We start from the raw sequence: 23,516 nt of genomic DNA on the forward strand, positions 1-23,516 counted from the left end.
CGTTTTATATATGTGTATATAAAAGACATGGAATTTTGGACTTTCATTCATGTTCCGTATGTTCTTATTGACTCAAGTGTCATACTTTCGTTTTTATAATCTAATAGAATCGACATGTACAGCAACAAAAAAAATATCTGATATAGACACCAATAAGAATCGGTGATGTGAAACCTTAACAGTGAATAAATCTACTTGATGCTCATTAAAATTTTTTTTTTTTAACATATACATTTTTTTAATAGGACTGTTATAAAACTATCATACTGTCAATTGAAATTTATTGTGCTAATTAAATTCATTGTAACTCTATCAAAGTTTATTAACAATTAAGAACTTAATACGGAAACATGAAATAGCGTTTATTAGTAAACATTACATTAGTGTCACTATTATTATGTAATAATTATTGGGATGCGTTTAAATTAAGATAAGGAAATCGCAGCTATATTTATTGATTATAAAATAGTGTAATTATCGAATTAACGTAATAAATGATGAACTTACCTTTTTATTTGTTTGTTGTCCTGTTGAATGTTGAATAAAACAATATTACACTGTAGAGTCTCTGCGTGTTGTGGCAAACGGAGGTGCAGTCGGGTATCAAAACCTTGCTAGCGAGCAATGGTAGAGGTGAGAGATGGAGGTGGAGCAGCGTAGGAGAGGCTCATACTACCATCGCACGTGTACCCGGACCCCACTAAACATAAATGGAAGCTGGTATCTCCTGAAAGTGGGGAATGCTCTTGTAGCGCCGACGCTGCATCGACCCGATAGTTTTCGGGTGAATTCACGAGGAAAATCCATTGTATGTCGCTATTGTAAACTTATTAGATATCAAAGTATTGGTGACCTGAACTTAAAGGCCACGTGCGCACGAAAACGACCTAATTCTTAGGACTAGAGGAAGATATTACGACAGATACAAATGCTCAAGTTTCGATAACATCAAACGTTTTATCATATTTTTTTCATTTGTTCTGAATTATGAGCATCAACTAATTAGGCTATTCTAAATTTTTAAAAATAATTTTGTAGTCCTTCATAAAAAATATTATTATTTTGAGTTTTACTTGTATACCGTTATCTGGTTTTTACAAGGCTGATATCCCCACTCTTTTTTGGGGAATCAACTATATCTCCACTCTTTATTGCAGCTGTGGACCGACTTGTGCCTTCTGTATACGGAAGCCGGGTTGGCTCATTGGTGACTGGTAGACTAGTGGCACCGCGCACGGGCACTTCCAACATGTGCACGCGTGCACATGTGTCCGTGTGCAGGATAAATGCAGATTTCTACCTTATCCCGGAACGGTCATTAAGCTACGTATACTTTTCATCTGTCTTTTAATTGTCAAATTCTGTGAGCAGCGTTACTTTGTGCATTAAGATTAGGCGTAGCTAAAGTTTTGTTTATAGCGAAATGAGAAAGTAATAAATGAATTTCAAAGTAAAAATTAGAAATGAGTTTCGTTAAAATTAAAAATGAAAATGTTCATCACAGGTAATTTTACGGTAACATTTTCATTTTTAATTTTAACGAAACTCATTTCTAATTTTTACTTTGAAATTTTTTTATTACTTTCTCATTTCGCTATAAACAAAACTTCAGCTACGCCTAACCTTAATGCACAAAGTAACGCTGCTCACAGAATTTGACAATTAAAAGACAGATGAAAAGTATACGTAGCTTAATGACCGTTCCGGGATAAGGTAGAAATCTGCATTTATCCTGCACACGGATGCATGTTGAAAGTGCCCGTGTGCGGTGCCACTAGTCTACCAGTAACCAATGAGCCAACCCGGCTTCCGTATCTGTACCGTACTCACCCTGATCCTCACCACTCGGCTATTGGAACAGTAACATGGGAAAACCACAGAGAAAACCTATGTTAGTACAGTCGGAGCTGGGTTAAGTCCCCTGATAGCCAGCGCTTTCTCAGTAAGTGTTGACTTCCAGCAGTTACGGTTAATTTATACATCAAGTTGGCGGTAATTCTTCACTCAACAACAGTTGTAAGCAAATTGACGGAAATCTACGGCCGCAACTTGAATACAAGTTAACAATCAAACTTGTAGTTAAATTTCCTTTCAACTTTACTACAATTTAACGGAAATACTTGTACAGTAAGTTTTGACGTCTATTTGCAGAATAAGTTATAGGTAACTAATAGGTAATCGCTCGCTTTGCCAACTCTTTCCGTCAAGTTTGCTTCAAATTGCGGACGTAGATTGACAGTAAGTTATATGTAAGGTGGCTATCAGCTACAGTGATTGATAAGGAAGTCTTCTTTATCGATCACTGGAGCATTAGGCCCCTCTCCTAGTGTGCAGAGATCCCTCGCGCTAGCCAACGCCGACTAGAGTGGTCACCCATTCAAGTTGTTGCTTAAATGTGTGATCGCCCAAGTCAGACGTGTGCCGCCCAGCTATCTCTGCCACTTCCAGAGGCTGGCAACGTAACGCACATATTTTTAATTATAATCACTGAAAAATTTTGGTGCGTGCTGGGATCGAACCCGGGTCCCACTCTTTCGAAAAGCGAGCACCGAGCCGACCAGGCTATTGCCAGCCTTCATAAAAAATAATTAAATTTTTAAAATAAAAATTAAAAATTATTATCAGCTATTTTTCGATTTTAAATAGTATCAAAATATTTTATTGTAATTCGATACTCACTTATTTTCATCATTATTTTCAGGTGGCTTAATAATTTCCATAAATGTTAAACTGTTGATGGAATCATTACAAGAAGTTGAGGAAACGGATGATCTTGGTGAATTTGACAATATATTTTTCAAATTATTATTCTGCCATGAGTACCGAGTCTTTATTGCTGAGCTGATTTCAGGTGAGTTGGGAGAATCCGACAAATTAGAATATCCAGGGCTTTTTAGACTTTTTAAACTGCCTGAACTGAACACCCGAGTTAAACGGAGTCTAAGACTACGTCGTACTGGATTACGTTTAAATTCACTTTCATTTGATTCGTCATTATTTAAATGTCCATAATTACTGCTCATTATGACAAAAATATGTAAAGTAGTTATTTAAAAAAGAAAAAAAAACACTAGAACTGCTCTACTTGAGAGTTACATTAAAACTGGTAAAAAAATTAATCTGTTTACTGGCTTCTATTCGCTAATTGGGGTAAACCAAGACAACATCCGTAAGTTACGACCACATCCTCCTTTTTTTTTCCTTCTTTTTATCAACCCAGTATTAAAAAAACATTTATTATCACTTATCACTAAAAATTTTATAATTAAATGGGTAATTCCGTATTGATCCACATTTAAATTTATACTGAATATTTATTAATGCCGACGAATCAATCTAATTTCATTAGTTTTTGAATTTGTATTTTAAATCTATTGACGAAAATATAAATGATTTATATGAATTCATTTTACAAATTAAATACAAATAATTATTTATGACAAAGAAAATTAAATTTAAAAAAATGCTTACGATAGAAAAAAAGAGTTAAGTATCTTTATGTTTTTCGGCAACAGGTTCAACTCGATCACTACTATATTGATACCAGGACGTAATCTATTGTGTCCTATGAATCATTGTGCAAAGTAGGTTTGAATTAGCAATAGCATTTAGAAATATTAGATAAATGTGAATATATTCCTGAAAATAAATTTTGTGTGTAAAGAAGTATTTCACCAATTTTTTTAAAACAATTGAACATGTGTAAAAAATACGCCGTAAATAATTTTTGTTAATTTATGCGGTATTTATAAAATTTCAAATTTTTTACTTAAAACTTTCTTAGATAGGAAAATTATCATAGTTAAAAATAATGATTACCCGTCAGAAACTGAATATTTTAAACTTCAATATTTTTGCCGCTCCAGGATAATTTACAACACAACAACTCATTGTTCAAAGATGCTCTAGTATCTCTCAAACACTTTTGCTTTGATTAGGACATGCATTTAACATAAAAAATTTTTCCTGAAAAATAATAAATTGCATAAAACATTCAATCAATAAAGGAATAAATTATTATAATCTAAACTTTGAAATTATTGCGAATTTCCAAAATAAAATTAGTAATAGTACTGAAAGTAAAAGTAAAAAAAAAAATTTCATATTTGTGTAAAAAGAAGATGCCCAAATTTGATATTAGAAAGTCAAGTAATACATAAAGTGGCTTAATGAAATTTTGTTAAAAGTTTAAGTTGTCGGTTTATAAATGATACGTCAAGCTTACATAAAATCAAATCTAGTTTTAAGCGTGATCAAAAAGAATCTTTTTCTAATAGACTATGGACTGATTAAAAATTTTTCTTCAATCGAAATAAAAGTAAACCCAAAAGATTTGACTGATAAATATTGTAATTAATTTATACTTATGATATCCTTGTCGAGGCAATGGAATGTATTGTTCCCTATCTGTATTATTAAGTATTTGGTCACAAAATAAACTCAGGAAGTTTCAAAATGTTAATAGTTATCAGAATTTTGACCCTTATCATTGTTGACTAGATATGATGAACTGATGTTAGCTTCTCTATTAGAAGTACGTAGTCACATTTTGATGATTTTTAACTGAATGCCGAGGTCTCTATAAAAGAGAATCAGTTATTCATTTCGGATAGTATAATTATTACTATAATCTGCATCTTTACTTGCACTACACTTATATTACGAAAACTTTTACTGCGGATCATCAAAAAATGTCCCAAAATCGTTTTTAGTAAGGTATTATCGATAATTGAATTATTATTATTGTCATTAATCGTCATCAAGAATCATATTTTTGAATAATTATTTTTATTTTTGCTTAATAATAGTTACATTTAAATCTCTAATAAAAAAATTGAATACTTAGTTTATTTTTTGAATTGATTTAATGCACAGATAAATTAATTAATACTGTACTTTTACTTCTAATATTTCGGCTTGCTTTCATCACAATCACCATATTGGTTTTTTCTGTCAACGTTTTGAAATCTTTCTGGCTTCATCAAGAATATTTTGAACAGATGCTTGGTTCCGTGTTGATATATAAATATTAGTAACAGCAAATTTATCAGTTTTGAGAATATTATATAAATTTCTTAAAAAACAACAATTCATAATAATAATATAATTGGGCTATTGAAAAACTAACATTTATTTATTCAATAATTTGGCACGGTTACACTCCAATCCTCGAAAAATACAATAAAAAACACCCCAAGCGGCACAAAAATTTTTTTGGTGATGTTTCGTTTAATATAAGTTGACAATTATAAATTTCTAACTTCTTGTTAAATTGCGTTAAATTAAATATCTGAAAAAGTCAACATTTTTTTTTGTGACGCTTAGGATCTGTAGAAAAAATCTGAATGGCGGTTTATCCTGCAGGCCATTCCTGTAACTTCCTGCTAAGTTGAGTTGTTCTAAGCTGAAAGCATTCAAAAATATTATAGTGTTGATTTTTAAGTTTTTTGAGATTTTTGATCTCTAGAGTTCAAAAATCTGAAAAAGTCAGAAAAGTTATTTTCTAACTGGTAAAAGCATCACATCAATTTTTGAAAAGCTATAACTTTTGAACACTTTGATAGATTTTAATTTTTGACACGGTATCCAACGCATTTTTTGAGATCTAAAGACATTGTACAAGGTGAAATATCGATTAGTTAAGAAATTCAGAAGTTATTATTAAAGAGTCGGAAGAAACATTTTTTTCGAAATATGTTGACTACGATATCACAGTAACGGATGAACCGATTCTGATCTGCCAAACGGCATTCGACTTCATTTTTTTTTAAGATTAAGAGCTGATTAGGTTATGGAGACGATTAGTTTAGCAGCTCGAAAGTTATTTTGAAAAAACATGATTTCGACAAATTTTTTTTCGATTTTTTTGGAATTTCTCAAAATCTGTCGGGCCGAACCGATTCAAATTTTTAGGAAATCCAAGTTGAGTGGAACCCTTTCGATTGCCGTCAACCACGTTTCGATCAATCAGGCCGTTCAAAAGTAATAAAAGGTTTACACACACACACACACACGCGCGCGTCAATAACTTCCCTAGTTTTTTGAGGCTTTTCACTTTTCTTAGCGTGAAGTTATAAATGTTTAAATTAGTAAAAGTAAATTTGAGGTTATACATCCAACTTAAAAATTAAATTTTATAATAATATTTATAATATAGACATGGCTATTCATAATACGTAAAAAAGGCCCTTAAATCCACGCTGCGTGAATGTAAAGGCCCTTATATTTACGCGGTGTGGATTTACCAGGACGTTTTTATGTGCGAATAGACGCGTCTATTAATAGAAGTGTGCACTTCTTTATAATATTTATGAGGCTTGTAATAGTTAGAAGTTATAAAGATTAAAAATAATATATTCATTATTGAAATTAATGATTTCATTATGATTGAATAAGTACCAAAATCAAAGAAAGTGTCAGTAATGGGGTCTTTTACCCTATATGACAAGACTAAAAACTAATAATTGAAAAAAAATTTTGAGAGACAAACTTATAGAACCAACAGACTATTCAAAACTGCTTCAAAAGCTTAACATAACAAATTGACTACAAGTGAAAAATATATAAAGTCGTGAAAAGGCACAAATTCATGTCAAGATCTTTCTGATGACATTAAATTTAACTATAAAAATGTCCTTTAAAATAAAGACATGTTAATCACAAAATTTTCCTTATTTTTAAACTCCCCGCTATATTCGAGGTCAAAGCTAAAAATAGTTAAAAAATTTTCGACCAAGTTTTGAGTTCTTCGAGCACACACACGTGCGTGCAAGAACATCAGGACATCTTCGTGGAAATAATCAGAATTATTTCCTCGGGCCTTAAAACGTGAAGATGGCCTTAAACCAATAACTTCCCGAATTTTTGAAAATTATTGATTCGAATCTATTCAAAAATACTCGCAAAACTTTAGATAATAAATGAACTAATACTGAAAATTATATGAAACCTTGAAAAAGCACAATGATACTAAATTCATCTTCAAAAGACTATTTTATCATTTAACTACGCCGAAGACAAAATTTATCTTATTCTTTTAATCATATAGATAATATTTCTTTGTCGGTATTACTGAGATACAGAATTGTGTACTTACCTGTCTCTTCCAGTATATTTTGCATGTGTAAAAATTATAATAAAATCATCAAAAGAGTTGAACAGGTTGATTATTTTGATGAATTTGGTATTTTAAAATTTTTTGAACTTAATACCCGAATTAAATAAATTCTAAGACAATTTCGTTTAAATTAACTCTTATTTGGTACGGCATTATTTGTTTATAGATACTACTATACTTATTATAATAAAAATGAATAAAATAAAACAATTCAAAAATAAAAAATTATAACTGTTGAACATAAGGGTCAAATTCAAATTATTTTGAAAAAAAAAAAATATATTTTGTTTACTGATGTTTATTTATCAATCGGGATAAACCAAGGCAACAACTGCAAATTATGACCAGATTTGCTTTTATTTTCTTCCTACTTGTCGACCAAGTTGAAAAAAATATTTTTCATCATCATATTATTATTAAAAATTGTCTAATTAAGTGTGAAATTTCGTTTGGATTTATGTTTATTTTTACCACGAATTTCTGAGTTGCAATAAATAAATTCAATGAAAATAAAAAAAACAGACATGAAGTTGTTTTAGAATTTATATTTTGAATCTATTGACGAAAATGTTGATGAATTACATGAATTGACTGTACACAATTAAAATAAATAAATAATGACAATGATTTATTTTGATCACAAAGATCTAAATAAATTTCAATTCGTTAACAATTGAGATTTTCGTTTTCTCAAAATGCACAAATTGATATCTTTATACTGTTCAATTATCTACTTATTTTTAATAACATTTATTTACTAATTTCCCATAGCAACATCCCTAAAATTATTCTTCACGAAGACCATCGAATAATTCCAAGATGTTCAGGGATGGATGATTCGCATAGAAAGAGAATTAACAGGAGAAAATGTTTACCAATTGACTGGACAGAGAATACGCAAATTTTAAAGATGATAATTTAACTATTTGATCAATTTGCGTCTTCATTGATGAAATTTGTTCATGCATTGAAGTTTCAATTTATATTTTACTTGCTGGCTTTCTCAATGTAAGCAATAAGGTCAGCCCGTTCTTGGGGTTTCTTCAATCCGGCGAACACCATCTTTGTACCTGGAATGTACTTTTTCGGGTTCTCCAAGTACTCGAAGAGCGTATCTTGGTTCCATGAAATACCTATTAAAATGTTCAAAATACAAGGGTTAATAACAAAGTATTATTAAAGACTTTTTTTTTAATCTAAAAAATATACCTTTAGCTTTGTTGGCTTCGGTGTAAGTGTATCCAGGTGCTTGACCTGTCTTTCTACCCCATATTCCATGTAAGTTAGGACCTACTTTGTGTTTGCCACCTGCCTCAATGGTATGACATTGAGCGCATCTTTGAACGAAAAGCTAGAACAAATCAATATAAAGTTATTTACTCAAAAATGAAACAAATTATAATAATAATAAATATTTTACCTTCTTTCCTTTTTCAAAATCACCAGCAGGAACTCCCATTTTGCGTTGCTATCTGTAATAATAAAATATGATTTAGTTTCTCACATAAAATTCACTAATTATTCATTTCAACTAAGAAATTTCGTGATATTGATTGTATTATGAATAATCAATCAAATTAGCGTTTCATTATGACACGACAATGACACTTTGAATCATTCATTGTTACAGCATCTGTATGACGTATGATTATCTAACTTTAGAATATATTTATTAAACTCGTACGTCTGCGCGAAGTCATTTTTTTCTTTCAATCAATTATTTATCAATTTATTTTTCAAAAATTAGATATTAAATTAATATCAATTAATAAAATCAATAAATTAATTCATAAGTTAAAAAAAAATATACATTTATTTCTTGATCAAAGTCGAATTTGACTGTCTTGACCTTGAACTAATAATGCTAACATTCAAACTAAAAATACTTTTGCTTAAAAGTAATGTATGCATTTTTTTCAATTAATTAGACTTAACTTTTTTTTTTTTTTACTTTTGTTGACCAAATCAAGATATTGTGACAGAAAATTTTTTAAAATAAAAGGTGAGGGCGCGTGGCAAAATATGAGGCAGTAGGACATGGCTCAGGGCCAGACATATTATATAATACCCAATTGACATAATTTTTGACTAAAAAGAAATAAAACCAATAATAAATATTGTAAAAAATTCAACGATTTAATTTAAAACCAAGCGTGAATTTGAGGTTTCAAACTAACGAAATAGAATTCCACGTGGTTGAATTCAAAATTAATCATAGATTTTTCCAGACTTCCGCTTTTTTTGAATGCTATCCACTAAACAATTACTCAAGTTGAGTATTATGGTGCAATAGGAGCGACGAAAAAAAAAATTACTCTAAAAAAACTTTGAATTTACTATTAGTAAAAAAAAAAGAAAGAAAAAGTACTTTTGATTTACATACCTGAATTGTCTTAGCACCGATAGTTAAACTAGACGTTTGTACTTGCTTCTCGTGACTGAATCAGTCGAATCGATGACACACGCACTGATGAAACGTTTTTCTGTTTCCACTTGCTGGTTCTTATCTATGGGCTGATGGGCTGATGCAACTCATGGATGAAACTTGCAACACATAACCGTCGCATCAATTGAAACATTGCCTTTATGTTTAGTTTAAATTTTATTCAAAGGTGACGCATAGACTATAAAAAAATTGCAAATATGTAAAAACATTGAAATCGAACTTGTATAAATTTTATTTCGGAATAATTATTAATATTGCTAATCCCGTACTATAGATATACTTATATAGAATTTTAGAGTAATAAATATGTAATTTAATATTTTTAATATAGAACAAGAACATAATCTAAATTTAGCGCTAATTGATGAATTTCATGAGAGCTGCGTAAATAAATTACAAAATTGCAAAAATAAAATTTTCACCATTAATATTTCTAACGTTATGTTATTACGGTTAAACAGTTGTCACTAAAATAGAGAAAGACATAATATCCATATGATGCTTCTTAATAATTTCTTACAATTTAATTAAAAAAAAAAAGTATACTTTAATTGTAGACATATGATGGTAACCAATCATTTATCATGATAACAATATTTTAATATTATACCATCGAATGAACAAGAGAATCATCTTCGGGCTTTCTCGGGTCTCATCACAAGACCTAAGTAAATTGTTCGGGTAGATTCGGGTTCAATGTTGATACCGTGATCAAGTTTCCACGGAGCTTAGATAGATTTTTTTGGCTATACTTAATATTTTTAAAATTTTTAAAGTAATTAAATCGATAATTTTGAAAAATGGTGAAGAAATGTGCAGTTAAAAATTGTATGAGTGGCAGTATAGCAAAACGAAAAATGAAGTTGAAGCAAAATAATCGTCCAACGGCTTTATTTCAAGTACCAAAGGTAAGATAACCTATAGTTTTAAATTATTTCCATTTTCAAAATTAATAACTGTGATTTAATAATAATAAAAATTTAATTTTTATTTCATGTAATGGTTTAAAATAATAATTAATGTATATTTTTTTAACAATGATCACTGTTAGTGACAAATAACAGTATATAAACAATATGTTGTTAGTAGGAGTGAAATGTATAATTTATAATGTTTTTTTTTTTTTTTTTTTTTTTTTTTTATATAAATACTAAACGTAATGAAAAGAAAGAATTTTGAAGTCTGTGTTTAAAAAAACTAGAGTCTAGAAATAAGATAAAGTTTGTGGATTATTAATTTCATATACTATACATTTTCATATTTGGACTTTGAAAAATTCTATCCATTCACTTGCACTAATAAAAAAACTAAACTTTGGGAAAAAAAAAAAAAAACAATATTTAGAAAAATTAAATTCTTTAGGTCGAAGCATTAATGTACATGTTTTCAAATCAACATAATATTAACAAATAATTAATATGGAAGTAAATGTTTTTTCTGTTTGAAATTAGTGTCCGAGCATGTTGCAAAAATGGAATTTGGCATTGTCACAGCAACTTCTTCCTAAAAACTTCGTTTGTGAATTGCATTTTAAAGAGGAAGATATTAATAAAAAATTTGACAGAATAATTTTGCCTAATGGTGATATTTACGACATCAAAAGCCAGATTTGATTTAAAAGTAGGTGCGATTCCAGTGATAGTAAATAATACTACTGATGTTAATATGTTACAATGCACGGATAATACCAATACTTCTATGCATGTAAACTCGGAGCAGATGATTGTAGACAAAGAAGATAATGATATTACTATAGCTGAAGACCAACAGTATGAAGAAAATAATGTAAGCAACAATTTGTCCGAGTCTAGCGAACAGATTTTTAGTTCAAGAATTATTGACGGAATAACTGCAGATCCAAATTGTTTCGAGGCTGCAGAACTCGCAGGACAAACCAGCACCGATGAAAATATTTTTCGGGCACCTACTATTGACAATTCTGAAACTTTTTCATTATCTGTCATAGTACATCTGAGAATGTAAAGTAGTTAGTTAATTTGAGATGAATTAGACTTTAATTAGTCAATTTGACTAACTACTTTACATTCTCAGATCATAAATACTTTTGATCCTCTTGGATCAACTCACTCGATCTTTCAGATCAAACATACATTTGATCCTCTCGGATCAAAATTCTCAGATCTTCTCGGATCATCATTAACAGGTCGACGGTTAACCTAAATAACCTATCGGCGGCTGAGATCATCTCTCACCCCTATTGTATCTTCAATACAATTATTTCACTTATACACACACATATTCATATCATATACGACTGTATCTATCTTCGAGGAGTTTTTCTCTAGTCATTACTAGAGTTTTCTCCCATTGGGGAATAAATTATTTATAATTATTCGCCCCAACACCGAGTGTTTTATTTTAAATTTAGAATTCCTGATCCTGATTCCTGAATACTTAAGAAGAGAAAATAATTACGGAAATTCTCCTTCTTGGAGAGTTTACGACAAAACATCTTCACTTATGAGATCGCAATTTTTTCAACTGAAACTTTCAATGCTCATTACAAATTTTTTTTTTCAAATCAATTATTATTTATTTTTGTAAGAAAGACTGCGGAATGTTATAATGATTGCACATTAAAAGTTACAATTAATATTAGTTTGAATAATTACATGGATAAAAGGTGCATTCGAGCTAATGCAATTTATAAGTTTCTGTCTAACGAAAATAGTTTTAACTTGTATTATTATTCTGATAATTAATTACTCCATTAATCAGCCCCACATATACTAACATCTAGACTGCTATGTGTTAAGAGCTTCATTAAGTAACGATAAAATTGCAATCTGTGATTATTGAATTTCAAGTAGCTAGCTAATTGTAGATATATAATGCTTTCCTGTGGCTATTTTGTTTGCAGTGTTAACTGTATACACTGTGCTTCACTACATAACTATCGCTTTTGCTAAATAATGATTGCAGTTTTCTAAAAAAAGTTCTTGAATTGTATATATTATCAATGTTTTTCTGTTTACAGGTACTTTATTAATTGATGAAATTGCCTTAAGTGAAGCTGTCAAATTGAACACTAAAACTATGGAGTTCAATGGCTTTGTAAATTTAGGTGATTACACACCACAGAAATTGGTTAATAAGAGAGCTGACCATGCACTTGTTTTCATGTATCAACCCTTCCGTGGTTCTTGGGTTCAAGTTTTAGGGTATTTCTTGAGTAAAACTGCAGTGACGAAAGATATTCTGCATAAGTTAATTATAGAATGTATCATTCAGTTAGAAAATGCTGGTATGAAAGTAGATGTTGTTACCTCTGATGGTGCTCAATGGAATCGTGGAGCCTGGCAAATTTTTGGTATCTCCGACCAAAAATGTAGTTGTACTCATCCTTATGATACAACTAGACAACTGTGGTTTATGTCCGACTTTCCTCATCTGCTGAAATGCTTTCGCACAAAAATTCTTGAAGGGTCATCATTTTGGGTAAGAAAGAATCTTCTAACATTCTTTTTGAATAATCATATGTATCTCATGTAATATGATACTTTGGTACTTCTTTTAGACTCCAGATGGTATGGTACAAAAGAAACACTGGGAAGTTTTATTGCAACATGAGCTTAACTATAGACCTAATTTGAAGGTATCGTACAAATTGAGACCTCAGCATCTAAACTCCGAGGAGTATCAAAAAATGAATGTTCGTTTAGCAGAAGAGGTATAAAAAATTTTCCTGATACGTTATATTTCCTTGATAGTTGAAACTAAAATAACAAATTGAAATATATCTATATTTAATAACTAATCTCCATGCTTTTTTTAGCTATTTTCTAAGCAATTAAGAGTAGCAATGGTGGCTTGGCAAAATGAATGCACTGAGTTGAGAGATTGTGGACCAACTGTTAGGTTCATGGAAAGAGTGGATAATTTGATTAAAGCTATGTCTTCTCTTACCCCGGAAACCGGTGTACAACCCAAGGAAGAATGCCTGAGGAGAAAGGTACCGTATTCATTACAATAAATTCATGTTAATTTTGTATTTTAGTGCAATTACAAACGATAATAAAATCTATGTGGCCGATCTACCAACGAACAAAACAAATTTGGAATGACTCCAAATCATTTTTTCTTCATCACTATATCTGTCCTAAAGTGTAAGTACAAAGAAGTACCAAGAGAAAGGAGATAAATTCTAGATACACTCATTTATCAAGCTCTTCATATCCTTAACCCTATAACAATAAGTAAAATCATGTGTTTATCATGTGTGATTTTTTAAATCTTGTCATTATTGTTAAAGATTTCTTTTAGTTGATTGAATATGCTAGCATACTAAAAAATATATGCAACTTTCATAACATTAGACGCTTACATGTAATTATTTTTAATGATTTCGAATTTTTAGAAATTTTCTTGAACTCTTCATTGTTTTACGGTGTTCTAGTATTTTGTGTTTTCATGCATTTCTTCAAATATTTTTTTATCACAACATCTGTATTTGCAAAAATTATATTTTTTGCGCCATAACATTGCATGATAATTTTATTCATCTACCTAATTTATTAAAAATGTTATATTTTGACCCTGCAGGTTATTGTTGAATTCCTCGATTCTTTAAGAGAGTGGGAAGCTAAAGCTATTGAAGAAAACAATCGACGTAAGCAACTGATAAGAGAAAGTAAGAGACAAAAGATAGACCACAATGATGAACCTGGAATAAATTATCTTGCTGTTACTAAAAGTACTTTAACTGGGTTAAAGATCACTTTAGCTGGAACGATTGAACTACTGGACTTTTTGCACGTGCAATGTAATTTCGATTATTTAATGACTGCTCGACTCAATCAAGACAAACTTGAAGTAAGTACTATTGATAAGAAATAGGTACAGAATGAAAAAATCTTAGACTCTCAAATAAATTTTTTTATTTTATGAAAATTCCTTCTTGCTCCAAATCAATTTGTCTTTCTGAAAAATTTTAAATTCACATAATTTTTCTGTGTTTAAGATTTAAAAAATAATTGTAATATTAACTTTATAAAAATATGTAATATTTATTATTATCATTTGTAGCAATTTTTTGGAATTGTCAGAAGCGCCTGTGGATGTAATGAACACCCAGATCCTATTAGATTTGGACAGATGTTTCGATTACTATGTTCTTACTCATTAGTAACACCATCGAAAAGATCTAACGTAACTACAGTTGAATTATTATAGTCATTGATGGAAACGCGGGAGCCACTGAGGCTAAGCAAAGATAAAAAATTGAAATGGCTTGAAAAAATTGATTCTATTATCGACAGTGGATTTACAGAAGATGAGAGAAATGTTAACAAAAATAGTGTTGCAGCTGAACCTTTCGAGAATTTACTGTATTTAATGACTCAAGTGAAGATGATCTTGACCAAGACTTAAATTATGATGCTGTATTAAATTCGCGTTGTAATGATTATAGTTCTAAAACAAGTGTACCAAATAAACCTTTCGAAAGCTTAATTGATGAATCAAGTGAAAACGATAATAACAACTTTGTTTCTAACTCAGCTAACACGATTAAACCGTGTTCTAATGATCCCCATGAGGATCATGATTATGATGTCACTCAAACCAATGAATACGTCGTTGCCTATATAGCTGGTTACGTTGCCCGAAAAATGCACCGATTTTCGCGGTGTGAAAACTGTCTCAAAAGTCTTGAGTCCGAGACATCATCTGATAGAGATAGAGTTATCGACTTAATGGGTGAACACTGTAAACGTCCAAGTGATAATTTATTTCTTCTCATCCAGAAATTAGAAAATACTGTTTTAAGTGTTATCGGGAATAAAACTGTAAAAATCGATACGATGAATCAAATTGTTGATAAAATTTCAACAAAGAAATCATTACCTTTCTTAGGATGCAACGAACATCAATCAATGTTGATGAAAAAAATTTTAAGTTATTTTATTACGATTAGGGGCCACTTTTTAGCAAGCCATATTAATAAAAACTATAACGAAAAAAAAATGAAAAATAAAAAGTTACGAAAAATTTCGAAGATAGTGTAAATCGTACTTATGTAACTTAATCGTACTAATTAAAATATTATTTACGTGACATAAGCTTTTTGATAAATTATTATCGTATATATATATTTATATATTTATTTTGTATTTGTGTTAAATTAAAAAAGCGTATAAAAATATCATGTAACCTATTTAAGTGTTTTTATTAATTATTCACTATTCAATCTAATTTTTAAGTCTCTATCTATTTATTATTTTTGAAAATTCAGAAATAAAATGATTAATTATTATTATCATTTTTTAAGTTAAAAATAATTTCTACGTTAATTGTTAACAAATATTATTTAAACTAAAAAACGAATACTTTCAAACTATTACTTTAATTTACTTTGCTCTGCAACTCGGCTGCCCAATTTCAAAACACTGTAACTACCATTTAAAAATTTTTTTCAATTTTTCCCATTAACAAAAATTTTGCCTGCCATATTGATGAAAAATTTGATTTGTGAATAGAAAATACTTTAATATAAATATTTTTAAAAAGAAATACTTGAAATTATGGTTTAAAAGTTATAAAAAATGCAACAATACTAGAAAAAATCAGGTATAAAAATTTTGCGGTTACTGTATTTTAAAATTGGGCAGCCGAACTTTCCCTGAATAAAAAAAAGTATAGAGACAAAGAAAAAACTATTGAAAAGTATTTGATTGACTAGAAAACCAATACTTTTCAATACTTTTGTCTTTGTCTCAATACTTTTTTTTATCAGGGTTCTTAAAATAAAAATTAATATGTAATTTTTATTTTTAATTCCTATCAAATAACTATTTCACCATACATAATAATAATAATTTAATTATTAAATAACTATTAACTAAAAAGTAAATCTTTTTGTAATGCATTTGACAATTTCAAGACATATTGAAATTATAAAGCAATATAAAATTAGAGGTTTCTTTTATAATTAATTAATGTATTATTAATTTACGGAACATTTACGTATTTTGAATAATTTCACCCCATGAATTACAGTTTTAATTATCCTTTTTTTTTATAACAATTATTTAATCCTAATCATTATTTTTGGTTATGGATAAAGTATTTGATCGAATACTTTTAACCGCTAAATTTAAAAAGTGGATCGAGATAGTAGTAGCGCGCTCTGTAATGAAACTTTATTTTCCCCTTATTTCGAGGACATCTTTATACATTGCGTGCGTTCTCCTTCTATCTAAGCTCCATGAAGTTTCTAACGGTTTCGAATAAGTATACCTTCATACAAACATATATCTACCTATATATTTCTCTATCGAATGTATTTTTAGCAAGTGTTTTCGATTAAGGTTGTCACAAATTTTGTACGTCAGTGTATTGTATGATTGGGTTTGAATTTAAATCAGTAAACTCTAATCAGGTAAAAAATTAACTCTTTATTTTTTTATAATTAAAAATTTTATTCTTATATCTATAATTTTATCTGATCTACATACCTAAATTTATTTTTTTTTATTTCTTATTTTTCTTTTGTTACATGCAATTGCATATTTAAAATTGCACAATAATTGTAAAATTTTATGTATATTCTCTCATTGCCACTTGGCCTCGGCTTTGGCATAATTAAAAAATAAACTAAACATACATAGTTTCACTAAGTTATGTGTACTGTACATTGTAAAAAAAAATGCAAAGAATGATTGAGAGAAAATTATATGTTATTATATTTAGTACGTGATAAATTTCTTATTATTTTGTTTGCTAATTAAATTTCAACAACACTATGCATAAATAAAATAATAGTTATACATACATATATATATATATATATATATAAATCCAGCTGCTCCAAAAGCACAGAAATGGCAGTAGAAGTTGGAGTTTCAGTAGATGATGATAGCCCTAAGACCCGATTTGTAAGATATCTTTACATTGGTAAAGAGTATCCAGTTTATTATTCAGGAACATGGACCAATCAAAATCACTTTACAATGGCCAAAGTAACGTCTATTGTCGAATTAGCTGCAGACAAAGATACGGAATTATTTCCAATTACTAACATAAAACAGGTAATTTTTTAAATTACAAAAACAGTAAATTTTTTTTATAGGCGGACAGTTAAAAAGTATGATAATATATTCACTTTTAGTTATTGGAATCAGGATCAGTACCTAAGCCTGAAACTTTAATATTTGCTCTAGCTGTATGTGCACGACAAGAAAAAAGTGAGAAATTACGACAAGCAGCATATAATTTTATTTCAGAAGAATGTAAAAATTCAGAACAGTTTATGTTATTCATTGAATATGCATCTCAACTAAGTAAACAATCATCAATTGCTAAACATGGTTACGGACATGGTTGGCGTAGTATGGTAAATAAATGGTATTTATCTCATGATGTTAAAAATTTGGCTGAATGTGTTACAAAATATAAAAGTAGGCACGGTTGGAAACACAAAGATATTATAAAGCTCTCTCATCCAGTAACTAAAGGCCTTGGTCCAGACATGCAAGCTGTTTTTAAATACATTATGTTTGGTTTAGATAAAGCAAAATTGGAATTCGGCAATGAAACAAAAGCAATAGAAATTTTACATTTTATTGAACGGGTAGATAACTTTCGACAGTGTGAAGATGCTATACGAGCTGCAGGATTAATTAGAACATGTAATTATAAATTAGATCATGTTCATGCTAGTTTAATTAATTCGCCGGAAGTTTGGGAAGCTTTAATCGAGTCAATGGATTTGCCTACTCTTGTTGAAAATCTTCAAAGAATTCATAATCTTGGTTTACTTATACCATCATCTCAATTAACTGAAAAAATATTAAGTGCCATCACAAACAAAGATCAAATACTAAGATCGAAAATTCGTCCTGCGGTTATTCTTATGGCTGTTAAAACTTATGAAGATCCAGATAAAATACCAGTATTTACAAAACGAAAGTTAGGAAGAAAAAATAAACTTAAACATCGACAATTACCTAATCCAGATAAACGTATTATTGATGCTTTATATTCGGCTTTAAATATTTCATTTGCAAACATTGAACCAACGGGTCTAAGAGTTTTAATAACTGTAAGCACAGAAAGCTGGAAAAAGAAACAAATTACTCAGATGTCAGTTGATACTTTCAAACCCTGGGTACTTGAAGCTGCTTGTATTATTGCACTCGGCTTATTACGATCTGAAGATAAAGTTACTGTATCCGCTTTTACTGCCACTGAAGGTTTAAATGCACGACCAGTTCATCTTGACAAAAATGCAACATATCAGGAAGCCTACGAAAAAATGCGTGTCCGAGTCAATGTTCCACCAAATCTTGGTAAACCAATTCTTTGGGCAGCACATCATCGAAGAAAATATGATGTTTTTATCAATGTTGTCGATAAGATGCGTGAAAAATATGATTTTACATCTCGAGCTATGGATCTTTACAAGAAGAAAATGAATTTACCTAACACAAGGTAATTAATATTTATCATTATTTGCATTATAAGTCTATTACGATTTTCGTTATGAAAATAACATTAAATTTTATCGTTTGCTATATATCATAGTGATTATTATATAAAATTAAAATGTATATTAGAATGTTGAAAAAAAAAAATTATTTTCATTTACAGATTGGTAAATTGGGTTGTCGGCACTACATCAACATACATGGAAAGCAAATATGTTAATGATGTGTTAACAGTTTGTGGTTTCGATGTTCATGTTCCAAAAGTTATTGAAGCTTTTGCAAAACGTCAATTTTAATTCGCGATAAGTAAAAATAAATATTCATGAACAGAAAAAGAAAATCGTAAGTAATGGCCTAAAATAATCATAAACAGCGATAAAAATTACAATTAAGTTTTCACCGTACTAACTACTACTTCTAAGTTTTATTTATATTTCACAATTTTCAATGGAAAATTTTTAAATATTTTTAATTTAATTTGCGACGAACTTAAAAGCTATTATTGAAAAAATCAGAAATTATCAATATTTATGTATTGAAAAGTATAATTTACTAACTTCTAGTTAACAATGTACTATTTAACGAATATATTAACTGCATGTTTTTAGAATATACTGCACAAAATATGAAAATTAATAATGTTTTTAGTAGCTATTTTTTGAATCGATTATACAGATAAAGAAACGAAAAATAAGTAAAATTTGAAATTTTTCTTTAAAATACAGTTGGTTATAAGTTTTATATATTCTGAAATTAATTCGATATTAATTGAAAAAAGTTTAAAAATACTTGAATTTGACACTTCACAAACTGACAAACTTGAATAGTGATTATTAATTTACTTTTTAAGAGTTTTTACTTTAACTATGAAAAAAACAACTATAGTATCAATTAATATATTCCAATCTGCAGCATAGATATGTAAAAACCTATTTTAAGATTACACAATAATAACAAAAATAATAACTTAATGAGTAGAATGTACCTTTTTATATCATAGAATACGTTTATATCTATAAATATGAATATAAAAACAAAAAAAAAAGAACAAGAAAAATACAAATTTTAAAAATGCGCTTAAATATTATCGCTAATTTGTTTAAATAAAGTATTAGAAATCAATAATGACAAATCACAGTGTGGTCACATGAAAAAAAAATAAAAAAGAAAAAAAACAGTGTGAATACTAGAATGATGAAAATTTAGATTTAGAATAAAAAATAATAGAAAGAAAGGGTGTAAAAAATAAATGGAAAATGATTCGCTTACTTATAGGTATGTCTCTGAATGGTATTTAATAATTTAGGAAAATGACTTTTTCTGTCAAATATCGTAAGAAAAAAAAATAGTAAGAAACAAAATAAAATATAAAAAAATAAAAAAGAAAGAAAAATTTCTTTTACTGTGATACGCATTTAGCCCCAAAGAGTTATAGACTTACATGAGTTTTATTTAATTGTTATATGTTTGATATATGCCATATTCAAAATACTAATGTCAAAGCAACAAATATTTAGTACTCCTACTAAGATTTAAACAACTGTGATATGACAGTCGATGTTTGTTTATAATGAAATAAATAAAAATAAATAGTGAGAAAATTAAATCAGAGACATGCCGTCGAAAATACTGTTATTTAATTAATACAATTATTACTCTGGATTTATTTAGATAAATAAAAAAAATGTAAATCTAAAGAATCTCATTTGTCGATAACACAAGTACACCCTCTAACGCTTCTTGTTATGAGGCGTACAAAACTACTGGCGATACTTAACTATAAATTTTCACGTATTGTTTTTTTTTTATTTACAAAATTTATTTATATTATACCTTAGTATACAAATATTGCAAAAAAAATACATGTTTTGTAAACCCTGGATCTTGTTATGCGTTTCGCTTGTTGCGTTATTAAATTAATTGAATCGTGATAAAACAAAAATAAACTATAAATGTATTTATAAATATTACTCAATAATTCATACAATGAAAAGCATATATTTAAGTTAAATAATCAATCAATTATAAAGGACGACCGATAAGAAAACGATAAAGTGTAGAAATATAACTATACATGTTTCAGTAAAGTTTTATTTTGCTTTTTCTCTTGGTCATGTCCTGGAATTATTAAACGAATTAGAAAACGAAATCAAACATAATTTTTACGAATTTACAAACGCCAAGTTTAAGAGGCGTTATAAAAATAAACAAAACAATACATTTATGTGTTCAATCTAACAATTAGAATATACGAAAGAAAAATGAAAATTTTAAGAAAATCATTCATTAAAAATCAGTTATAAAGTTATCATGTTGAAAAATATATTTCTCTAATTTTACAAGATATACATACTAGGTAATCAAGTTTAGGTAAATAAAATTGGAAATGAAATTTTTAATAGCAAAAATACAATAAGAATCTTTTCTTTTTGGCTGCTATTATTTTACGATCGTTATTGTTTGCTTTATTAAATACATAACTGGAGGAATAGTAGCTCCACATTATATTACAACAAACTATATTGATTTATTTTATGCATAAAGATTGTAGAAATGCCTTACATTATATCCCCCTGTTATGGGACGTTGTATCCCGATAAACAGAATTCAATAAAAAAAAAAAAAAAAAAAAAAAAAAAAAAATTAAATACATAACGTCCTAACTAACTAACTAAGAGATAAAAATATTTATCGAATATAGTAATCGAATAACCATGTATTTATTCGTATAATATATACTATTTGCATTAATATAATATAGTGTATTTTAAAGATACTCTCATGATGTTCCCCATTTTTTTATGAATGTAATTATTTATTTATTTTTTTTTTTTATTTAATATAATCATATTTTAATGTACTCATAGTTAAAAAAAATAGTTGCAGTTAAAATTTTGTCAAAGTTTAGATTTACAAAATAAACAAAAATTTATTAATTTTTATAAATTAATAGAAATTTTATTTGATTCTCAGAAATTTTTTCTTACAGATTAAAGTTTAGCAAAACGATTACTACATTAGCTTCAATATTCTTTTAATTTGTTCTTAGTTTTAATAGTAAAAGTGTGAGGTACTTTAAACAAAAATATCCTTATTTGGAGTGGATAAGTATGAGAAAAAAATTTCGGAGACAAAAAAATACTTTGATGAAAGTAAAAGTAAAAAAAAAAATTACCCGTGATTAGAAACATACTTAACAAAAATTTTGTAACTCTTGATGCATTAACTAATATATATACTAGGGTGCTTCATTTGAGACGACTATTTTTTTTTCTCACTCCATTGACGAAATATTGTTCTGAACATAGAAAAAAAAATTCTCACCAAGGGATAGTTCTTAATTTCAATTTTAAGTACTCGCTGGATGAATTTAAAGTTTTCCCATATAATTAACCCGTTAAAATAATTTTTTTTGCTTAAATTATCTATAGCATAGCGACATTTCATGATATTCATTTGACCATGGGCAGAAGTTGTAGAGGAATCCTTCCTCTTTAAAAGCTCTGACAGCTTATTTCCAATTTATGAGTTACCTTGCCAGTAAAAAATTGTACATTCGATTTTTGCTAAAAAGTCGTGGTTTTTTTATTTTTTCTCTTAAACTATTGATCTGACACCTAAATTGTGCAGGACATTTTTTGTAAAGAATTTAATTTTCTACAAGATAGATTGATAGCTGAACCCTTTCAATAAATTGCCTCTGAGATAAATTTCATTAATTACAAGAAAACAATAAATGACACTATTTTATCGTAATTTTTATATTTTTTAATAAAACAACAGTTGATAAAAAAAATTATAACATTGTATATTTTTATAATCAAATATTGTGATATCGTTATAATGCCTAAATTTTTAAAATTTTTAATTGTCTGACAAATATTCTAATAAATATAGTTGTTACATAGAATATATCCAAAATATATGATCATATATAACTCCGGCACACAAAAAAAAGTGGTATGTACTTTGGATTGCACCTACCTATCGAAATTAATATTGACCCATTGAATCCGAATTTCAAGTCCGTTTGACCCGGTAACCCTCCAATTTTGAGCATAATGCAAAAAATCCCAAAAAAATGCATAAAACTGCAGTCACAGCGATGAAAAAATTCTTGTGGACCCGGATCAAGTATGATTTTTATGTATTCCAATTTAATGAAACTAAATCTGAACGTTAATTAGCCCAGTGCGCCGTTAACGTTTAAAAATTAAAAAACTCTCAAAAAACCAAAAAAATTGGGAAAATTGCAGTTACAAATTTGAAAAAAAAAACCTGTAAAACACGATTAAATACTATTCTTGTATTTTTCCACGCATGAAATACAAAAGAGAATAACAAACGGAAGAAAAATTTACGGCGTAGATCGTTTGAGAACAAAAGAGTTCGATTTCAATGAACAGTTTGAAATTCGAGAAAATCGTTCTCTTTATTCTAGTTATACGTCATTTTTTATAGATATTAAAATTTTTTATATTTTCAGAATCTTAATTTATATTTTATG

At 28.5% G+C, this 23,516-nt stretch overlaps 2 protein-coding genes and 2 long non-coding RNA genes across 4 annotated transcripts; 1 reads left to right on the forward strand and 3 right to left on the reverse strand.

Annotated features, from left to right (window-relative positions):
• Nucleotides 1-1,919: 1,919 nt before the first annotated feature.
• LOC123272617 lies at nt 1,920-19,892 on the reverse strand. Its single transcript, XR_006511106.1, has 3 exons — nt 19,869-19,892; nt 12,000-12,006; nt 1,920-2,265 (listed from the first exon to the last, which is right to left on the reverse strand). It is a non-coding gene; the product is annotated as an uncharacterized LOC123272617 (long non-coding RNA).
• Nucleotides 4,847-7,317, reverse strand: LOC123272616. Its single transcript, XR_006511105.1, has 2 exons — nt 7,097-7,317; nt 4,847-5,404 (listed from the first exon to the last, which is right to left on the reverse strand). It is a non-coding gene; the product is annotated as an uncharacterized LOC123272616 (long non-coding RNA).
• LOC123272614 (cytochrome c) lies at nt 7,656-9,659 on the reverse strand. The gene is made up of 4 exons (XM_044739531.1): nt 9,501-9,659; nt 8,538-8,589; nt 8,327-8,468; nt 7,656-8,250 (listed from the first exon to the last, which is right to left on the reverse strand). Exons 2-4 carry the CDS (start codon nt 8,574-8,576, stop codon nt 8,105-8,107), a joined length of 327 nt encoding a protein of 108 aa, XP_044595466.1. The 5' UTR covers nt 8,577-8,589; nt 9,501-9,659; the 3' UTR covers nt 7,656-8,104.
• LOC123272585 (60 kDa SS-A/Ro ribonucleoprotein-like) lies at nt 16,779-21,652 on the forward strand. The gene is made up of 4 exons (XM_044739484.1): nt 16,779-16,962; nt 17,386-17,611; nt 17,692-19,013; nt 19,173-21,652. Exons 2-4 carry the CDS (start codon nt 17,405-17,407, stop codon nt 19,303-19,305), a joined length of 1,662 nt encoding a protein of 553 aa, XP_044595419.1. The 5' UTR covers nt 16,779-16,962; nt 17,386-17,404; the 3' UTR covers nt 19,306-21,652.
• The last annotated feature ends 1,864 nt before the right edge of the window (nt 21,653-23,516 follow it).

This window comes from Cotesia glomerata, linkage group LG10, assembly GCF_020080835.1.
Source record: "Cotesia glomerata isolate CgM1 linkage group LG10, MPM_Cglom_v2.3, whole genome shotgun sequence".
Lineage (NCBI taxonomy): Eukaryota > Metazoa > Arthropoda > Insecta > Hymenoptera > Braconidae > Cotesia > Cotesia glomerata.